The sequence below is a fragment of the Eucalyptus grandis genome, chromosome 7 (genome assembly GCF_016545825.1).
Source record: "Eucalyptus grandis isolate ANBG69807.140 chromosome 7, ASM1654582v1, whole genome shotgun sequence".
In the NCBI taxonomy this organism is placed as follows: domain Eukaryota; kingdom Viridiplantae; phylum Streptophyta; class Magnoliopsida; order Myrtales; family Myrtaceae; genus Eucalyptus; species Eucalyptus grandis.
Genome location: NC_052618.1, coordinates 59422036 through 59437167, shown reverse-complemented (window position 1 = coordinate 59437167; position 15132 = coordinate 59422036). Strand labels below are relative to the sequence as shown.

Sequence of the window (15132 nt, the reverse complement as noted above, 5' to 3'; positions counted from 1 at the left end):
TTTTCTCCAATGCAAAACAATCCCACATTATGTTACTTGATTTGTGTGGCCTGCAAGAAAGGAACTCATCCAAAATAGGGAAGTGAGATGTTAGATCTTTTTATTAACATATTCAATTTTACAAACCAATTTACATTCTCGAATCGTATCAAGTTTCATACATGAATTCAAACTTGGGACTAAATTTAACAACACCTTTACTGTGTGGCTGATAAAGAGAGTTTTATACTATACTATCTTCACAAGGGTCAAATGCTTATTCAATCAAATCGATCAAGACATGATAGAAAATAATTTTGTTCATGTAATAGTTTTTGGGCTATTGTGAAAATAACAGGTATACAAATTCTTGAAGGATTAGATTCCATAATAAATTATAATTTTTTGTTATTTAATTTTTGTAATTCACAACAAATTGTTATTCTCGCGGTAAATTAAAGATTATCACCCAATCATTTCTCAATAAAAAATAATGGGATTCTCACAGAATTTACAGAAAAAATATCATGAATCATGCATACTTCATTTTTGGCGAGCAACTGGCCATAGGAGTCAATCTATCATCTGTGTTCTTAAAGTATACGAATCTTCTTGGACGTGTGCAATTTCTTTATTTCTCAAATGTTTCATGTAACTCAGACTATGAACAGAGCATAATCTATGTTTTTTGTTCTTCTTTCTCTTTCCCTTGTGTCTCATGTAGGCTAACCCAAGTATATTGCTTCTGCTGTGAGTCCAACCACACCACGCAGATCGCTTTTACAAGCGGTAAATCTACTATAGAGTTTCCGGGTAATATTATGTTTCATTGTTGTAATTTGCAAATAGTTACATTCCTCTTCTAAAATTTTAAGTTACATGGTAATCTTCTAACGGATTTGTGGATGGTAGAACTATTAATTTATCGATGATTAACAATAGTTTTGCTGACTTGAAAATCTAAAAATAAGTGGTAATCTTTTATTGGGTTTGGGAATGACATGCGGTGAAAGGGGATAGCTGGTGGAAGTCAGGCACTTATGCCGTAGCAATTTCCTCACCGAGAGAGATGATGGAAATTTTAGAAGCTAAGGATCTCTTCCTTTGATTTAGGGAAACATGCTTCTGTTTTTCTTTTGACTTTCGGATATGTGCATGAAACTTGCCTTTTTTACCGCCACCGCACTCTTAGCCATTTCATTTCATATCGTTGTAATGTTGTCATTGAAAGGCTATGAGCCTATGGAGAGACTTGAGAAGATCACCCCGCTCGCTGTGTTCTTGAACCAGGGGAAGGTGCGTGCTGTGGCGGTGGTTGCTTAATTGGACTGGCATTTTGCCCTGGGATAGCAGGCCAGAACATCTTCCTGTTTACTGTAATTGATTGCATCACTTGCACCTTTACTACACGTAGAATTTTGGTTGTTAAACTCATTGGCTTTATTGCCATTTTGTCCCCATGACACAGGAGACTGGAGTTTCGGTACCATGCAAACGTAAACTCCTGGACTTCAGGCTACTCAATACAGAAAACAGCCAAATATTTTTCTGACAATGACAATAGATGCATCTGTAAGCTTCAGATTGCATCATGAATATTCTGTGAGAAATTAGAAAACTTTGGATCACCCAAAGAAAACTGTCATAAGTGTATTACAGCTGAAATGCCCATCTAATCGACTTTGGCATGGTTTTTATTCTTTTAGTTGCCTGTTGCAGCATCAATCCTTGAAGAAACCCTTCTCTTGCAAGCTCTCCACAGTGTCCTTAAAACTCACCTCCAAAGGAGTGAAGCTGATGCCCAGACTTCTGGCTTTGTCATTTGATATTTTATAGGTTGGCACAGAAGGCTTTTCATCTTCACATCTGCTTTTAGCAAAGCCAAACGTGAGTCGTCTTGTTATAGTCTTTTGCACAAAATATAGAAGACATGAAATGCTTTTGAGACTATCACTTGTTATTCTGTTCAAAGAATTCCAGACATTACTCCTCAAACTTTTATACTTGATGTTGCAAAAATTTGAGAGTGCTGAAATTGGATTTGTTGATGTCATTCCAATCATGAGGGATATGGATCAATGATTAGGAAGATAGCCTGGGATTTTTTAGCGGACAAGTTTAGTTCACTATAAGAATATCATAACTGGACATTTGATGAGCAAATCTTACTTTTCTGCAAGGTGTAGAGCAGCATAGAGCTCTTGCAAAATCTTGAAAGCATCGTCAGAATGCACGACTTTGTGAACAAGACACTACCTGCCTTTAGCGGAAGGGGACTCAAAAGCATGAATGTGTGCACGTGCAATGTCTCTTACATCAACAAATCTATAGTTTGCGTCAGGAAAAGGGTGAGTTCCTGCAGCAAAAGTCTCAGCATTGGATGGGAACAACTTCACTTGTAAGTCTCCTCTTGTTATAAAGATGGTTCTGATAAATTTGTTCATTGAATCAAGTTCCATCACATGTATCTCCATTTGTATCAGTTTAATAAGTTCCATCCTGCGTATCTTTTGTCCATTATAAAATGAATCAACATATATATCCTCTTGACATTTGCTTGTTAAGTTGTGGACAAATTACTGTAAAAAGTACTATTTACGGAATTACTTTACCTATAAAAATCCTAATCTCATCAGAATAAACAATATAATAAATTTATCAGTTACTTGTGACTACCATTTATGAGGTTGAGAAACATTTCTGTGCTGAGATTAAATGAAGACTGTAGTAGGGGACCTATGACAAACCTAGGATGCATCGTGACCAAATCGATCCCCTTCTGTCTTCCAAATCTCCATGCTGCCTCTTCGGCTAAGGTTTTCGAAACTGGGTACAAAGCTGAAACAGAAAAGCAAGAAGTGCACAATGAGATCAATTTGAGTAGTTGATGCATGCTAGCTCCTCTGCGATGGTTTAAAGTTACTAGGAAGAACTTGCGACAGATCCAAGATATATCTCTGAGTAGAATTTTTTTTTTATGCAGTTCATCCAAGGACAAACAAAAATGAAAAAAGGTTCTGCATTTCTGACATTTTCTAAGATTTAATTGATGATGCAAGAGAGGTGAAAAATGGCATGTTCTGACGACTTAGGTGAATTTAGAATATCACGTATAATTACCTCTGATTTCTGACAGAATACTGGATCAGAAAACCAAGTCTCATCTAATGTCACATCAGGAGTCAAAGTTTTTCCATTGAATACAACTGAAGCCATAGAAGATGCTATCACCACTCTCTTGATTGTAGGGACTTCGGCAAAAGAAGAAAGAACATTAATTGTTCCCTTCACTGCAGGATCTATCAGCTCCATCTGAGACATGGAAAGACAAGTATGAACTACGGAACTTATTGAAGTCGAGCACATATATAGAGATGGAGAAACCTCAATATGGATAAATGCATTGTGCTGAAGAGTTAGATTTGTTGCCCTCGCAGAAACCTTGAGTTGAAGCTTTCTATTTTGCCATTGAATTCTTGCTAATACTTTGAAACTGGCTCCTACTTTGTCCCGTATATGTAGACTATTACAACTTCTGCATTTAAATTCTATGGCCAAAACGATAAACAATTTAAAAAACCACTGGTTTGGCAACACAATTTTAAGCACTAATTTCTACCTCGTGTTTCCAAAGAAACAAGGGAAAAAAGAACATTTGAGAGACCATGACACGAGCCTTTGAGAGAGCAAAAGAACCTTGGGGTCTTTGGGGGTGAGAAGCACAGGTGATGCAGTGTGGAAGACACCATCACATCCATCGACAATGGACTCAAAAGATCCTACTTCCAGTAGGTCTACCTTGTTGAATCTTGCGGAAACGTGGTACAAATATAATTCACGAAATATAACTTTCACTATTACAATATTTTCTCACATCACATACAATACTCAGAAAACTCTACACAAGTTCTCTCACTCACGTGCATACATAGCACACTCTACTCAACACACTCTCAAGACCCCTACACACACCCACACACCCCTTGGACTTCTTACTCACACACTCTTAGTTGGACACTCAAATGAGGAGCAAGTTGCTCCTATTTATAGGATGGAAAGTTGGTGACTTTCCTAGCTTTCTACACTATTCTAGAAGTATTATTATTATTTTATTATAGCCTCACAACTAGATTTCTTTGGAGAAGTCTAGAAGTGGTGCAGCTTTTCTTGATGGATTTTGCTAGAACATTCTAGACAAGGGAGAGATCTAGAGAAATCTAGAGAGAGAAATCTGGAGGAGAGAGATATGGAGAACTCTAGAGAGAGATATCTAGAGAACTTCACGAGAGAGAGAGGCGGTGATCTTCAACATGCCTTGCAAAGATGAAGTCTCTCCTTGGCTCCATCTAGAGCAAGCAGATGCACAGTCGTCTTTGTATCACCTGTTACATGTAAATTAGAACAACTTCTTGTAATAATATGGAATGGTGAAGCCATAAACGATGTCATGCATGAATGTAATCAAGGGTCTTGAACTGACACGGGTCACGAACGGTTGCTTTGATGGTGTAGCCACTTTGGAGCAGGAGTTTCACTAACTATGACGCCATATAGCCTGATGCTCTGGTCACACACACCACCTTCATCTCTCTCTCTCTCCCCCCTGCCTAAGCTATGGCGCTGTTCTCTGACCTCTCTGGGGAAGCTTCACGGAATGGTAAGACTTTCTTGGTAGTTGGATTGTTATGTAGATGCACCACAAAAGCTAATTAACTTATTGCTTCAGTCGATTCTAGATGACTGGTCTCGGCCAGACTTGGAGCATCTTTTGCTGAAGAAAGCTGTCCATGATATTCTGCAGTGTCTGGTTCTGGACATTAGTCGTTGGAACTATATGCGCATTTTCAAGCAGTTCCACATCTGCCCTCATCTGTGAAGACCCTCAGACCACAAGCTCAAGAAGGGTTACATAAATAAGACCTAGCACTCAGATTATCAGCGCTCCGTGTATGAATATACGGGACATTATTTGGTGCCGATAATTCATGTTAAGTTTTGTTAAATGTCAAACCTCTTAATGTGAGGGCCCAGGTGGCGGTGCGCGGGGAGGAGGGATGGTGGTGCGTCCGCACCTCGGTCCCCGAACGTGCACAAGGTGGGGGCACGTCTCTTGTCCCACATTGCTGGGGAGGGAGTTCTAGGCTGCTTTATAAGGCAATGGGCCCTATAATTGCACACACGCGTTTTCTTGGGGTAGCATGAGCTATTTTGAGAAGAACAAAACCATTAAGATTTAGTATCCAAAGCGGACAATATGTGTCCAAAGCCAACTCCCGACCGTGTATAGGGCCACCTTATGCTCCTAAGGGGTGGAGAGTGTAACCGTCCTGGTGGCGGTACGTGGGGAGGAGGAATCTTAGCATCCAAAGCGGACGATATGTGTCCAAAGCCAACTGGGACCGCCCTAGCAGCGGTACGTGGGGAGGAGGGATCTTAGCGTCCAAAGTGAACAATATGTGTCTAAAGCCAACTGTGATCGCCTTGGCGGTGGTACGTGGGGGAGGGAGAGGGATCTTAGTGTCCAAAGCAGACAATATGTGTAGGAGGGATCTTAGCGTTCAAAGCGGACAATATGTGTCCAAAGCCGTATGTGTCCAAAGCCGACTGTGACCGCCTTGGCGACGGTACACATGGGGAGGAGGGATCTTAGCGTCCAAAGCGGACAATATATGTACTGGCATCTTATTTAACCTAATATCATGTTAATAATTTATCCACTATTATATGAAAGTATAATAGTAATTTGGCTTTTAGTAAGTTAGTAACAATTTTGGGAAGATCCATCAGTAATTTGACTGTTTTAAATTACAAACTATTTGTATAGATTACCAATGTTATTTACATGTCTGACCAACATATTAAAGTTACTAATTTTTATGAAAAAATTACCAACTTTCATTTATCAACTTTGTAATTGTTATAAGAACTTACCAATTATTATTTATTAAAGTTAACATTGAACTAAAATTACGGTGATAGCAAATTACTGATATTATTGCGAATGATTTACCGCATTTTCATGGATGAGGTTACCATATGCTTTTGGCTTTACTAATGCTTATTTTATTGAACTATCGATGCTTATCTAATGATATTCAAAATCACCACCCATTTTAAGACTTCATCAACATTTATTTGTGGATATAGCATGTTAAAGCTACCGGCTCCTATGAAAAAAATCACCTAATTCTTCCATGGAATCATTAAGTTTTGGCTAAGTTGGTTACTAATAATTATTCAATCGTTCTGCAACTACTAACAATTCCAATGACTTATCAACGCTTATTTGTGCAACTTACCAATCAATAAAGGTCAAAAGCTACTAAAACCTTCCACATAATTACTAACTTTTATTTGAGTTCAATTGTCAATGTTTATATGATTTATTTCAAAAGTAGTAATTGTTCCAATAATTTATAGATCCATGGAAGAGAAAATTGCAAATAAGTTTCAGACTCCCACCATTCTCTAAATCTCTTTCTTTTCTTTCCCACGACTATTCAATTCTCCAAGTCCTGCACTCATGTTTGGCATCAACGAAGGCAACTTGATTCAAGATGAACTTTTTTCTTACGGGAAGTGTGCCCATCAAGAAATTCATTTTGTTGTTGGTCGAAAAGAATAGCACTTTCCAAAGTTGACTTGATGCAGTAGTTGAGAAACGAGATCAACGTATGAGATGGCACAACAATATCATAAATAAGATTTGAATGTTAATGCCGTCTCTTTGAGAATGGGTTATTGATCGGTTGATGTAAATTGAATGAATTTTCCGTGAATGCCTGTTAGTTTCCATCAAATTTTATTGTTGTATTATTGAGTTAAATGATATGTGATGACTCCAAAACCAAACAATGAATTAAATATCTAATAGATGCCGTTAGCTTTTCAAGTCAACAAATTAATTTGAGATAAATTTACCTTTTTACCTTTTTATACTCCACGCCAGAATATTTTACTCACAAAGACTTAGTCAATCCACATCTCTTTAACTTTCTTATGACATCTCATGATTATCCCGCTGATTCCACTTGACTTTTCAAGCAATATTTGAAACAAGCTAGTCCCAGGGTACCAGTCCTTGTAATGCTACCTTCAGTTTTACATCTTCTAATCAAGATGGCGAGAGATTCATCCCTTTGCATTATACTAGTCTCTATCTCCATTTTAGCATGGCTATCGACTTGTGATGGCAATATCCCTGTTGGGAATTGCTCAGAGTCTGATAGAGAAGCTCTAATTGACTTCAAAAATGGCCTTCAAGATCCTCATTATCTCCTGTCCTCTTGGCAAGGAAGCAATTGTTGTCGATGGCGAGGAATAGGCTGCGATGAGAGGACCGGAGGGATAATAAGCATTGATCTTCATGGAGACTTTGGTATGTATAGTGATTGGAAACTGAGTGGAGAAATTAGACCTTCATTAGCGCGACTCAAGTCTTTGAGATTCTTGGACTTGAGCTCAAATAACTTTGATGGCGTACCAATTCCTGAATTTGTTGGTTCTTTGGAGAACCTGCAGTATCTGAACCTGTCAAGTGTTGGGTTTGATGGTGCAATTCCTCCAAATCTAGGAAATTTGTCAAACTTGCAGTATCTTGACCTTTCTACTTCTTCTTATTCGTTAAGTATTAATAATCTTGGGTGGATTTCTGGTCTTGGTTCTCTGAAATATCTTGCGCTTGTGGACCTCTCAATGGTCAGTTCCATGTGGATCAGTGTGCTAAACTGGGTTTCCATCGTTGTCCGGGTTGCATCTGTCCGGTTGTGGCCTATCTGGTTCGATATCATCACCTGGTTTGGTGAACTTCACTTCACTCGCTGTTCTGGACCTCAGCTTCAACAGTTTCGATTCAGAGTTCCCTCGATGGCTTGTGAATGTAAGCAGCCTTGTTAGTGTTGACATGAGTGGCAGTGGTCTATATGGAAGGATCCCTCTTGGTCTAGGTGAGCTACCACGTTTGCAAATCCTAATTTTATCTGAAAACGATAATCTCTCAGCCAGTTGCACTCAGTTGTTCCAAGGATCGTGGAAAAGGATAGAAGTTATGGATTTGGCTGGTAATATAATACACGGAAGACTTCCCACTTCCGTTGGGAAAATGACCACCCTCAGTTACTTTGACCTTTCTGGCAATCTGATCGGGGGAGGAGTACCGAGCTCCATGGGTTCACTTTGCAGTTTAGTTTATTTTGATTTATCCAACAATAATTTGACAGGTAGTTTGCTGGAAATTTTGCAGAGGGGATCTGAAACTTGTGATTCTCAGAGTTCTCTGCCTAATTTGAGATCCTGATGTTGTGGGACAGTGGGCTGAGGGGTTGTCTAACAAGTTGGATGGGCCAACTTAAAAACCTTGAGAAACTTATGCTTGACCATAACTTTCTCGAAGGGCCGATTCCTTCTTCTCTTGGGAATCTAAAGAACCTCACCTATCTAGGCCTTAGAGGGAACCAATTGAATGGGTCTCTTCCGGTTGATGTGGGACAGCTTTCTGAGTTGGACGTTTTCGACGTGTCTTTCAATTATTTGTCGGGCACACTATCTGAAGAACATTTTGCAAATCTACGCAAAATCGTGCACTTAGATCTCTCATCCAATTCTTTCACTTTAAATGTCAGTGCCGATTGGATGCCTCCGTTCCAAGTCCAGCATCTTGGCATGGGATCGTGCCAAATTGGTCTGTCTTTCCCTGCCTGGCTTAGATATCAAAATGTAATCAACTATCTGGATTTTTCAAATGCCAGCATTTCGGGGCCTGTGCCAAGCTGGTTTTGGGACATTTCTTCCCATTTGTCTGTCGTAAACATGTCTCTAAATCGGTTGCAGGGCCAATTACCTAATCCATTGCCGATAGCTCTTTTTGCAGCCGTCGATCTCAGCTCTAACTTTTTTCATGGACTGTTCCCTCATCCCATTTCTGAGGTTATATTATTAGAGCTCTCTAACAACCAATTTTCAGGTGGCATTCCGCAAAATTTAAGCAAATACATGCTAGATTTGTCCTTCCTCGTCCTTTCATCTAACAGACTAACGGGTGGGCTCCCAGAATCTATAGGAGAAATGCAATTGCTTCAGGTCATCAACTTAGCAAACAACAATTTGAGTGGAAGCATTCCTCCAAGCATAGGGAACTGCTCAATCCTAGAGGTACTCGACCTGCAAAACAATTCTTTATCTGGGTTGATACCCGCGTCTTTGGGCCAATTACAACAGCTTCAGTCTCTACACCTGAGCAACAATAAGCTTTCAGGAGACCTTCCCTCTTCATTCAAGAATCTAGGGAGCTTGGAAACACTAGATATTGGCAACAACCAATTGAACGGCACCATACCTGCATGGATGGCGGAGGGTTTCATCAAGTTAAGAATTTTAAGTTTGAGGTCCAATGCATTTTCTGGAGAAATTCCTCGTGAGCTCTCAAGTTTAAGCTCATTGCAAGTGTTGGATCTTGCAGAAAACAATTTGACAGGTAGCATTCCTTCAAGCTTCGGAGATCTTAAAGCAATGGTGGAAGGGCAAGCTAGAAATGAGTACCTACTTTATGGGAACAACGGAGAGGTGTACTATGAAGAGAACTTCCTCGTGTCCACGAAAAGCCAGCTCCAATTATACACCAAGACTCTTTCCCTTGTCACTTGCATAGACATCTCTGGAAATAATTTAGATGGAGAATTTCCAGAAGAAATTACTAAACTAGTTGGATTGCTCATTCTGAACATATCAAGGAACGGCATTGGTGGTCAGATTCCTGAAAGCATTTCGGGCATGAGCCAACTGGCATCCCTTGATCTTTCAAGCAACAGGCTTTCTGGTGCAATCCCTCAAAGCATGCCATCGTTGTCGTTTTTGAGTTATCTGAACTTATCCGATAATAACTTCTCAGGCAAGATTCCTTACATGCAACAAATGACGACATTCGACCCTTCTTCATACTATGGAAACCCGGGACTCTGCGGTGCTCCCCTTAATGTCACGTGTTTAGCCAATGAACCTGACAAACCAGGGACAATCGAGGATAGTGGCGGTGATGATGAGTTCATTGATCAGTGGTTTTACTTGAGCATCGGCCTAGGATATGCTGTCGGTATCTTAGTTCCGGCTGTGGTCTTGCACATGAAAAGTTCTTGGGCAGATGCATACTTTGATTTTATAGATAGAATTGCCGAAAGGTGGTTTCTGCTAGGAAACAAGAGGGCGAAGATTCAAAGAAATAGGCGACGAGGTCGAAGGTAAATGGCTTTCGATCCATGTGTTGGAAAACTTGAACCCTTGATCAGGTCGAGCATCTACTTTCAGGGTCATGCCAAGAAATAATCAACTCGATCATGTGCTGTATTATTATATTTTCTTTATCTGTCTAAAGAATTGCATCTGAAGCAACAAAGGTGTGCATGTCAAATATCAACAAAAAGTGTCTATTTACTTACCCAATCACGCATTAGAAACTTAATAACAAGTTTTGACAAGTATCAAAATTTATTTGTATGTGATAAATTATCGCTTATTTTAATTATTTACAAACATTTATATCTATAGCTTATCAACATCACGGAACTCACTAACCTATACAAGAAATTATTAAATTTGATTTGATTGGCGCATTGACATCCATCACATTAAGATTCCAATTCTAATCATTTACTGGCAATTTTTTTTTTTTTATATACTTTAAGATTACCAAATACTTTAATGATGTAAGTGACTTTTGTTCAATTATAACTTACCAAAGCCATCTTACCAAAAAAAAAAAAAACTTACCAAAGCTTTAAAGTTAGTGACTTTTGTTCAAAATTTACCTATCTTAACATGGCTGATTTGCCGAAGTTCGTCCCACTAGATATGGACTAATTTTAGTTACTTACCAACTTTTGATATAGGTCCAGAAAAGTATCAAACATTTCTTTACACTTCCGAGCAATTTATATGTAAGTTCATACGGGGAGCAGTAAATTTATTGACGGCCGGAAGAGAAATATCTGCAATTGTACTTGTACCTTTTGCCGGTGAAAAGCGCAGTGCGCGTCCGGATGCGATCTCCAGCGTTGATTAATAAACGGTTACCCGCCACGATAACTAAAAAATATCTCTCAGTCTCTGTGTCTCTTTGTCCGATCGTGCGTCTGTGTCCGATGGCTCTCTTCTCCTCGGTCTCTGCATCCCCCGTGTCTCTGTCCGTACGACTGCAAACTCATGACCAACCGCCATGGAAACGACGTGGCCTTCTCCATCCCGTCGCCTCCAGCACGCCCTCGACGTCTCCCGACTCGTCGCCGTCGACGGCCACGAACCCGATCGGGACCGTCCTGTCTTCCGCCAGAGCGCCGGAGAAGAGCTTCAAGTACGCACCCGCTGGTCCCAACAGCAGTCCTCTCGTCCGTTTCGTTCAGGCCGCCGAATCGAACATCGAAAAAGTGAGCCGAACCGACCCGGTTCTTTAGCTTGTCCGTTCACTTTGTTTGATCAATTGTTGCTCCTTCGTCGTGGGAAGTTTGTTTTTTGCTCAGCTACAGAGAGTAAGAAAGAGTTTCGGTGATTTGGGTTTGGTGGTATTGGATTTTTGAGAGCCTGTTTTGCATACTATGCTCAAATTGCTATGCTTGAAATTGCTGAAAGCTAATGGTCTTGATGAATTAAAGGATGTATTTTCAACTGCAAAAGCTCTTTATTACTGTATTCTGTTCAAAGAGTGGTCCTCTATTGCTGAGCAGGTGATCTTTGATTTCCGCTTCTTGGCGCTTTTGGCTGTTGGAGGTTCTTTGGCTGGTTCGGTTTTGTGCTTCCTAAATGTAAGCCCTCCTGCTACTTTTAATGCCCATGTTGGTTAAATGTTTTCAACCTTAAAATCGTGAATTACCAAATCCTACTATGCGTTTTCAGCGATAGTTTTCAAAGTATGCTAAAATGAATATCACTGAGGGCCTGAGGCTGCAGGCTAGATGGTTAACAGAGGAACTTGATCTGTCAACTCAATAAAAGGGGTGAAGGGAGTCCTGCATTTCTTGATTTGCTGATCCGTACTCCAAGGGATAACCAAGTTCTTGACTGACAGATATATAGCGACTTGCAGTTCATGCTTCCTCATGTAACACATATCACTTGAAGATGCTATATTCTACAAAATTTCTATTTTTTTTTTTTTCCTGGGGATTTGGAACAATTTAATTTGACGCTTAACTGTTAGCACTGCATCTCTAAATAAATCCATTTTGTACCCTCTTCCAACTTAGATTTATTTGATTCACATCCTAACTCGAGTTTTGCTGATTGAAAAGGGGCCTTATTGAGCCCCTTTCTACACAATCTCTTGCTGTCTTAACCCAGAGGACGGGTTTTGATCCTTTTCTAGCAGAGATCTTTTTTTTTTTTTAAAACCAAGATACTGTTCTTCTCAATGCCATGCAGAATATGACTGCTTCTGATCTGTATAGGGTAGTGTTTACATTGTTGATGCGTATAAAGTGTACTGGTCAAGCTGCATGAAAGGAATTCACACTGGACAGATGGTTCTTCGACTGGTTGAAGCCATTGGTAAGGGCCTGATAGATACTTTGCACTGTGATTATCTCCTGCATTGGACAAGCATCATTAAAACAAGCGAGCTCATTGAACTTTTAGCATTTCTGTCATTGATATTTCCACACATTCATCTTGACAGCAGAAATTCTCATTCATCATCTACAATGAATGGTGTATAATATAGGGTAGTTGATCTTGATTGACTTAGTTTCTGAGGATATTAAGTAGTTAATTCCCATGCACTGTATCTTTAGAGAGGCTGCATGATGGTTAGCTTCCTTTAAGTGAGCCATTACAACAAGTACTGTAAATAAGCCTTATTCCACACAGTGGGCTTGGCTATATGAAATCCTTTTACTCCATTTTGCTCAATCTTGTATCAAATCTTTTGTATACTTGCAGTGCTCCATATCGTTCCTTTGAGTGAGCCTATTGACATCGCAGAAATAATTCATCTAAGTCCTTTTATAATTCCTAACTTTTTTAGGTCCTCAATCTTTAGGTCCATTCTTGGAGTTTACATTTCAGTATCTTTTATAATCTGGTTTGGTCATCAAGCTGAAGAGTCATACTTGTCAGTAGCCAAAAAGTTGTTTCATCTCTTCGTATGTCCAATTCTGTTTAGCTGAATTACTCCATATTAAATATATCCTCAGTTGGGATAAAGCTACTAAATTTGATATAAGCAATTTATCTTGGGTACTGTGTTCCAATCATCACGGCCTTGTACATCAAGTTCCATTGAGCAAGTAGAGTATGAAAAAAACTGGTTCCCACAATCATGCTGCAATGTTTTGAGAAATTTAGTTTCAAATACCAACATCGTATTCTTGTGTCATCCTTGTAAAGCATGCGTTCTATTTCTTGAACTGATTATTATTCCGTCTCTTCCATGTATCTTTTCCTCCCATGTCAAGCTGATGCCAATAATACATATGTCTGATACAGATGTTTATCTAGCTGGAACTGTCATGCTGATATTCGGCATGGGCTTGTATGGATTATTTATCAGTAATGTATCTCCTGATGTACCACCTTCTGTTGATCGTGCTCTCAAGGGCTCTTCTTTGTTTGGGATGTTTGCTCTAAAGGTAAGCTTCGAACTCATGTACTGCAGGGATATCATTCAGCTATATCAGCATTTGCTTGTATCGGACACCACTTAGAAAATGTCTTGTTATAGTCATGAGCTGCTGCCACTATGACACTTTACATGCCCTTGCTGAGAGCGTTAAATATGGAGAAAAATTGTTCGTCTAAGAGGTTTCAACAGATCAACTTGTGGCAGGTGGTGCAGCTGTGGATGATCTTCCCTTGATTTAGATAGTCTTGCTTAATGACAAATTTCTTAACTTGGCTTAATGCTTTCCCATCTATGACTCCAGCTTTTTTTGAGGTTATATCTAATAGTATCTTTGATTTGTCTTTCCTTTGGCATGAAGGAGCGGCCTAAGTGGATGAAAATCAGTTCGCTAGACGAACTGAAGACAAAAGTGGGACATGTTATAGTCATGATCCTTCTAGTGAAGATGTTTGAGAGGAGCAAGATGGTGACAATAGCGACCGGCTTGGATCTGCTAAGCTATTCTGTCTGCATTTTCCTGTCGTCTGCTTCGTTGTATATCCTCCATAATCTACACAAATCAGAGTGACGATGGCTCCATTGATTCCACCACTGGGAGAATGTAATCTTAATTGTATATACATCTGAGAAAGGTGCACATGTTGAACCAGCACCTTTTATTAGTTTATGGAGGACATACTATCCGGCAGTGCTTGGACAGAAGTAGCCCTCTCTTCAGTTTCTCCTCTATTTCATCTACTTGCTACAGTTATTTCCTCACCTATAATGGCTACAGACACGGTCTGATAATTGTTCAGCTAGAACATTCAATCTTCCTTAAATTTTGCAAAGGACGTCCAATTGATCATAAGGTTGATTGTCTCCCAGGCCATTTTGGCTGTGGAAATAAACCCTTCCTAGAAAATTCACGTGATCAACCTGGATTTAATCTTGTGTTTACAAATTAACTATAAGATCACCTATAAGCATGCATTATGTTTGCAAAGAGAGACTTCAGAGGAGGAGGAGATGCCACTAATTACATATTATCAGAAGCCTATCAGTCTAGAAGATTTTCCTTTGAATTCAAAAAGGCAAACAAAATCAAAATTAAACCAATAAGATGTGCTAATTATCGTGGAATGTAAATAACTATTGAATAGCGTTAAGTGTAATTATATACATTATCAGAGCTTTTTCCAAATGGCTGATTACAGTCTATTACTTCATTTTATATATTAATTCATTGAATAATTAGTGATTTTTTTTGTGCCGAAAGAGTATAGAAACATTGGATAACAAGAGGCTTTCTTTGGGGAAATTATAAAACTCGTGCTGGTACTACTTAGTTTGGATCCTTGATCTATATTTCTCACATATTTAGTTCTCCATTTATCTATGACAACAATTCAAGGGTGAAATTCAACTTCCACGTCTATAGATAGATGAAATATACCGAGCCATTATTAGCAATTAATATGCGGCGCCTACGTATATGAAAAAAAGTTTCTGAAAAAAGTTAAAATAAACTGTTACTATTTTTATATTTATAAGTGTGCACGATCAGATTG

General features: G+C 39.2%; 2 protein-coding genes and 1 pseudogene across 2 annotated transcripts; 2 read left to right on the top strand and 1 right to left on the bottom strand.

Annotated features, from left to right (window-relative positions):
- Positions 1–2556: 2556 nt before the first annotated feature.
- On the bottom strand, positions 2557–4565 carry LOC120286331 (annotated as a pseudogene).
- Positions 4566–7098: 2533 nt separating this feature from the next.
- LOC120296252 (receptor-like protein EIX2) lies at positions 7099–10215 on the top strand. The gene is given in 3 exon segments (XM_039317995.1): positions 7099–7713; positions 7715–8264; positions 8267–10215. Coding segments are annotated over 3 exon segments (3114 nt in total).
- An 845-nt stretch (positions 10216–11060) lies between these two features.
- Positions 11061–14385, top strand: LOC104454618. The gene is made up of 5 exons (XM_010069521.3): positions 11061–11393; positions 11691–11768; positions 12411–12510; positions 13447–13589; positions 13941–14385. Exons 1-5 carry the CDS (start codon positions 11112–11114, stop codon positions 14148–14150), a joined length of 813 nt encoding a protein of 270 aa, XP_010067823.2. The 5' UTR covers positions 11061–11111; the 3' UTR covers positions 14151–14385.
- The last annotated feature ends 747 nt before the right edge of the window (positions 14386–15132 follow it).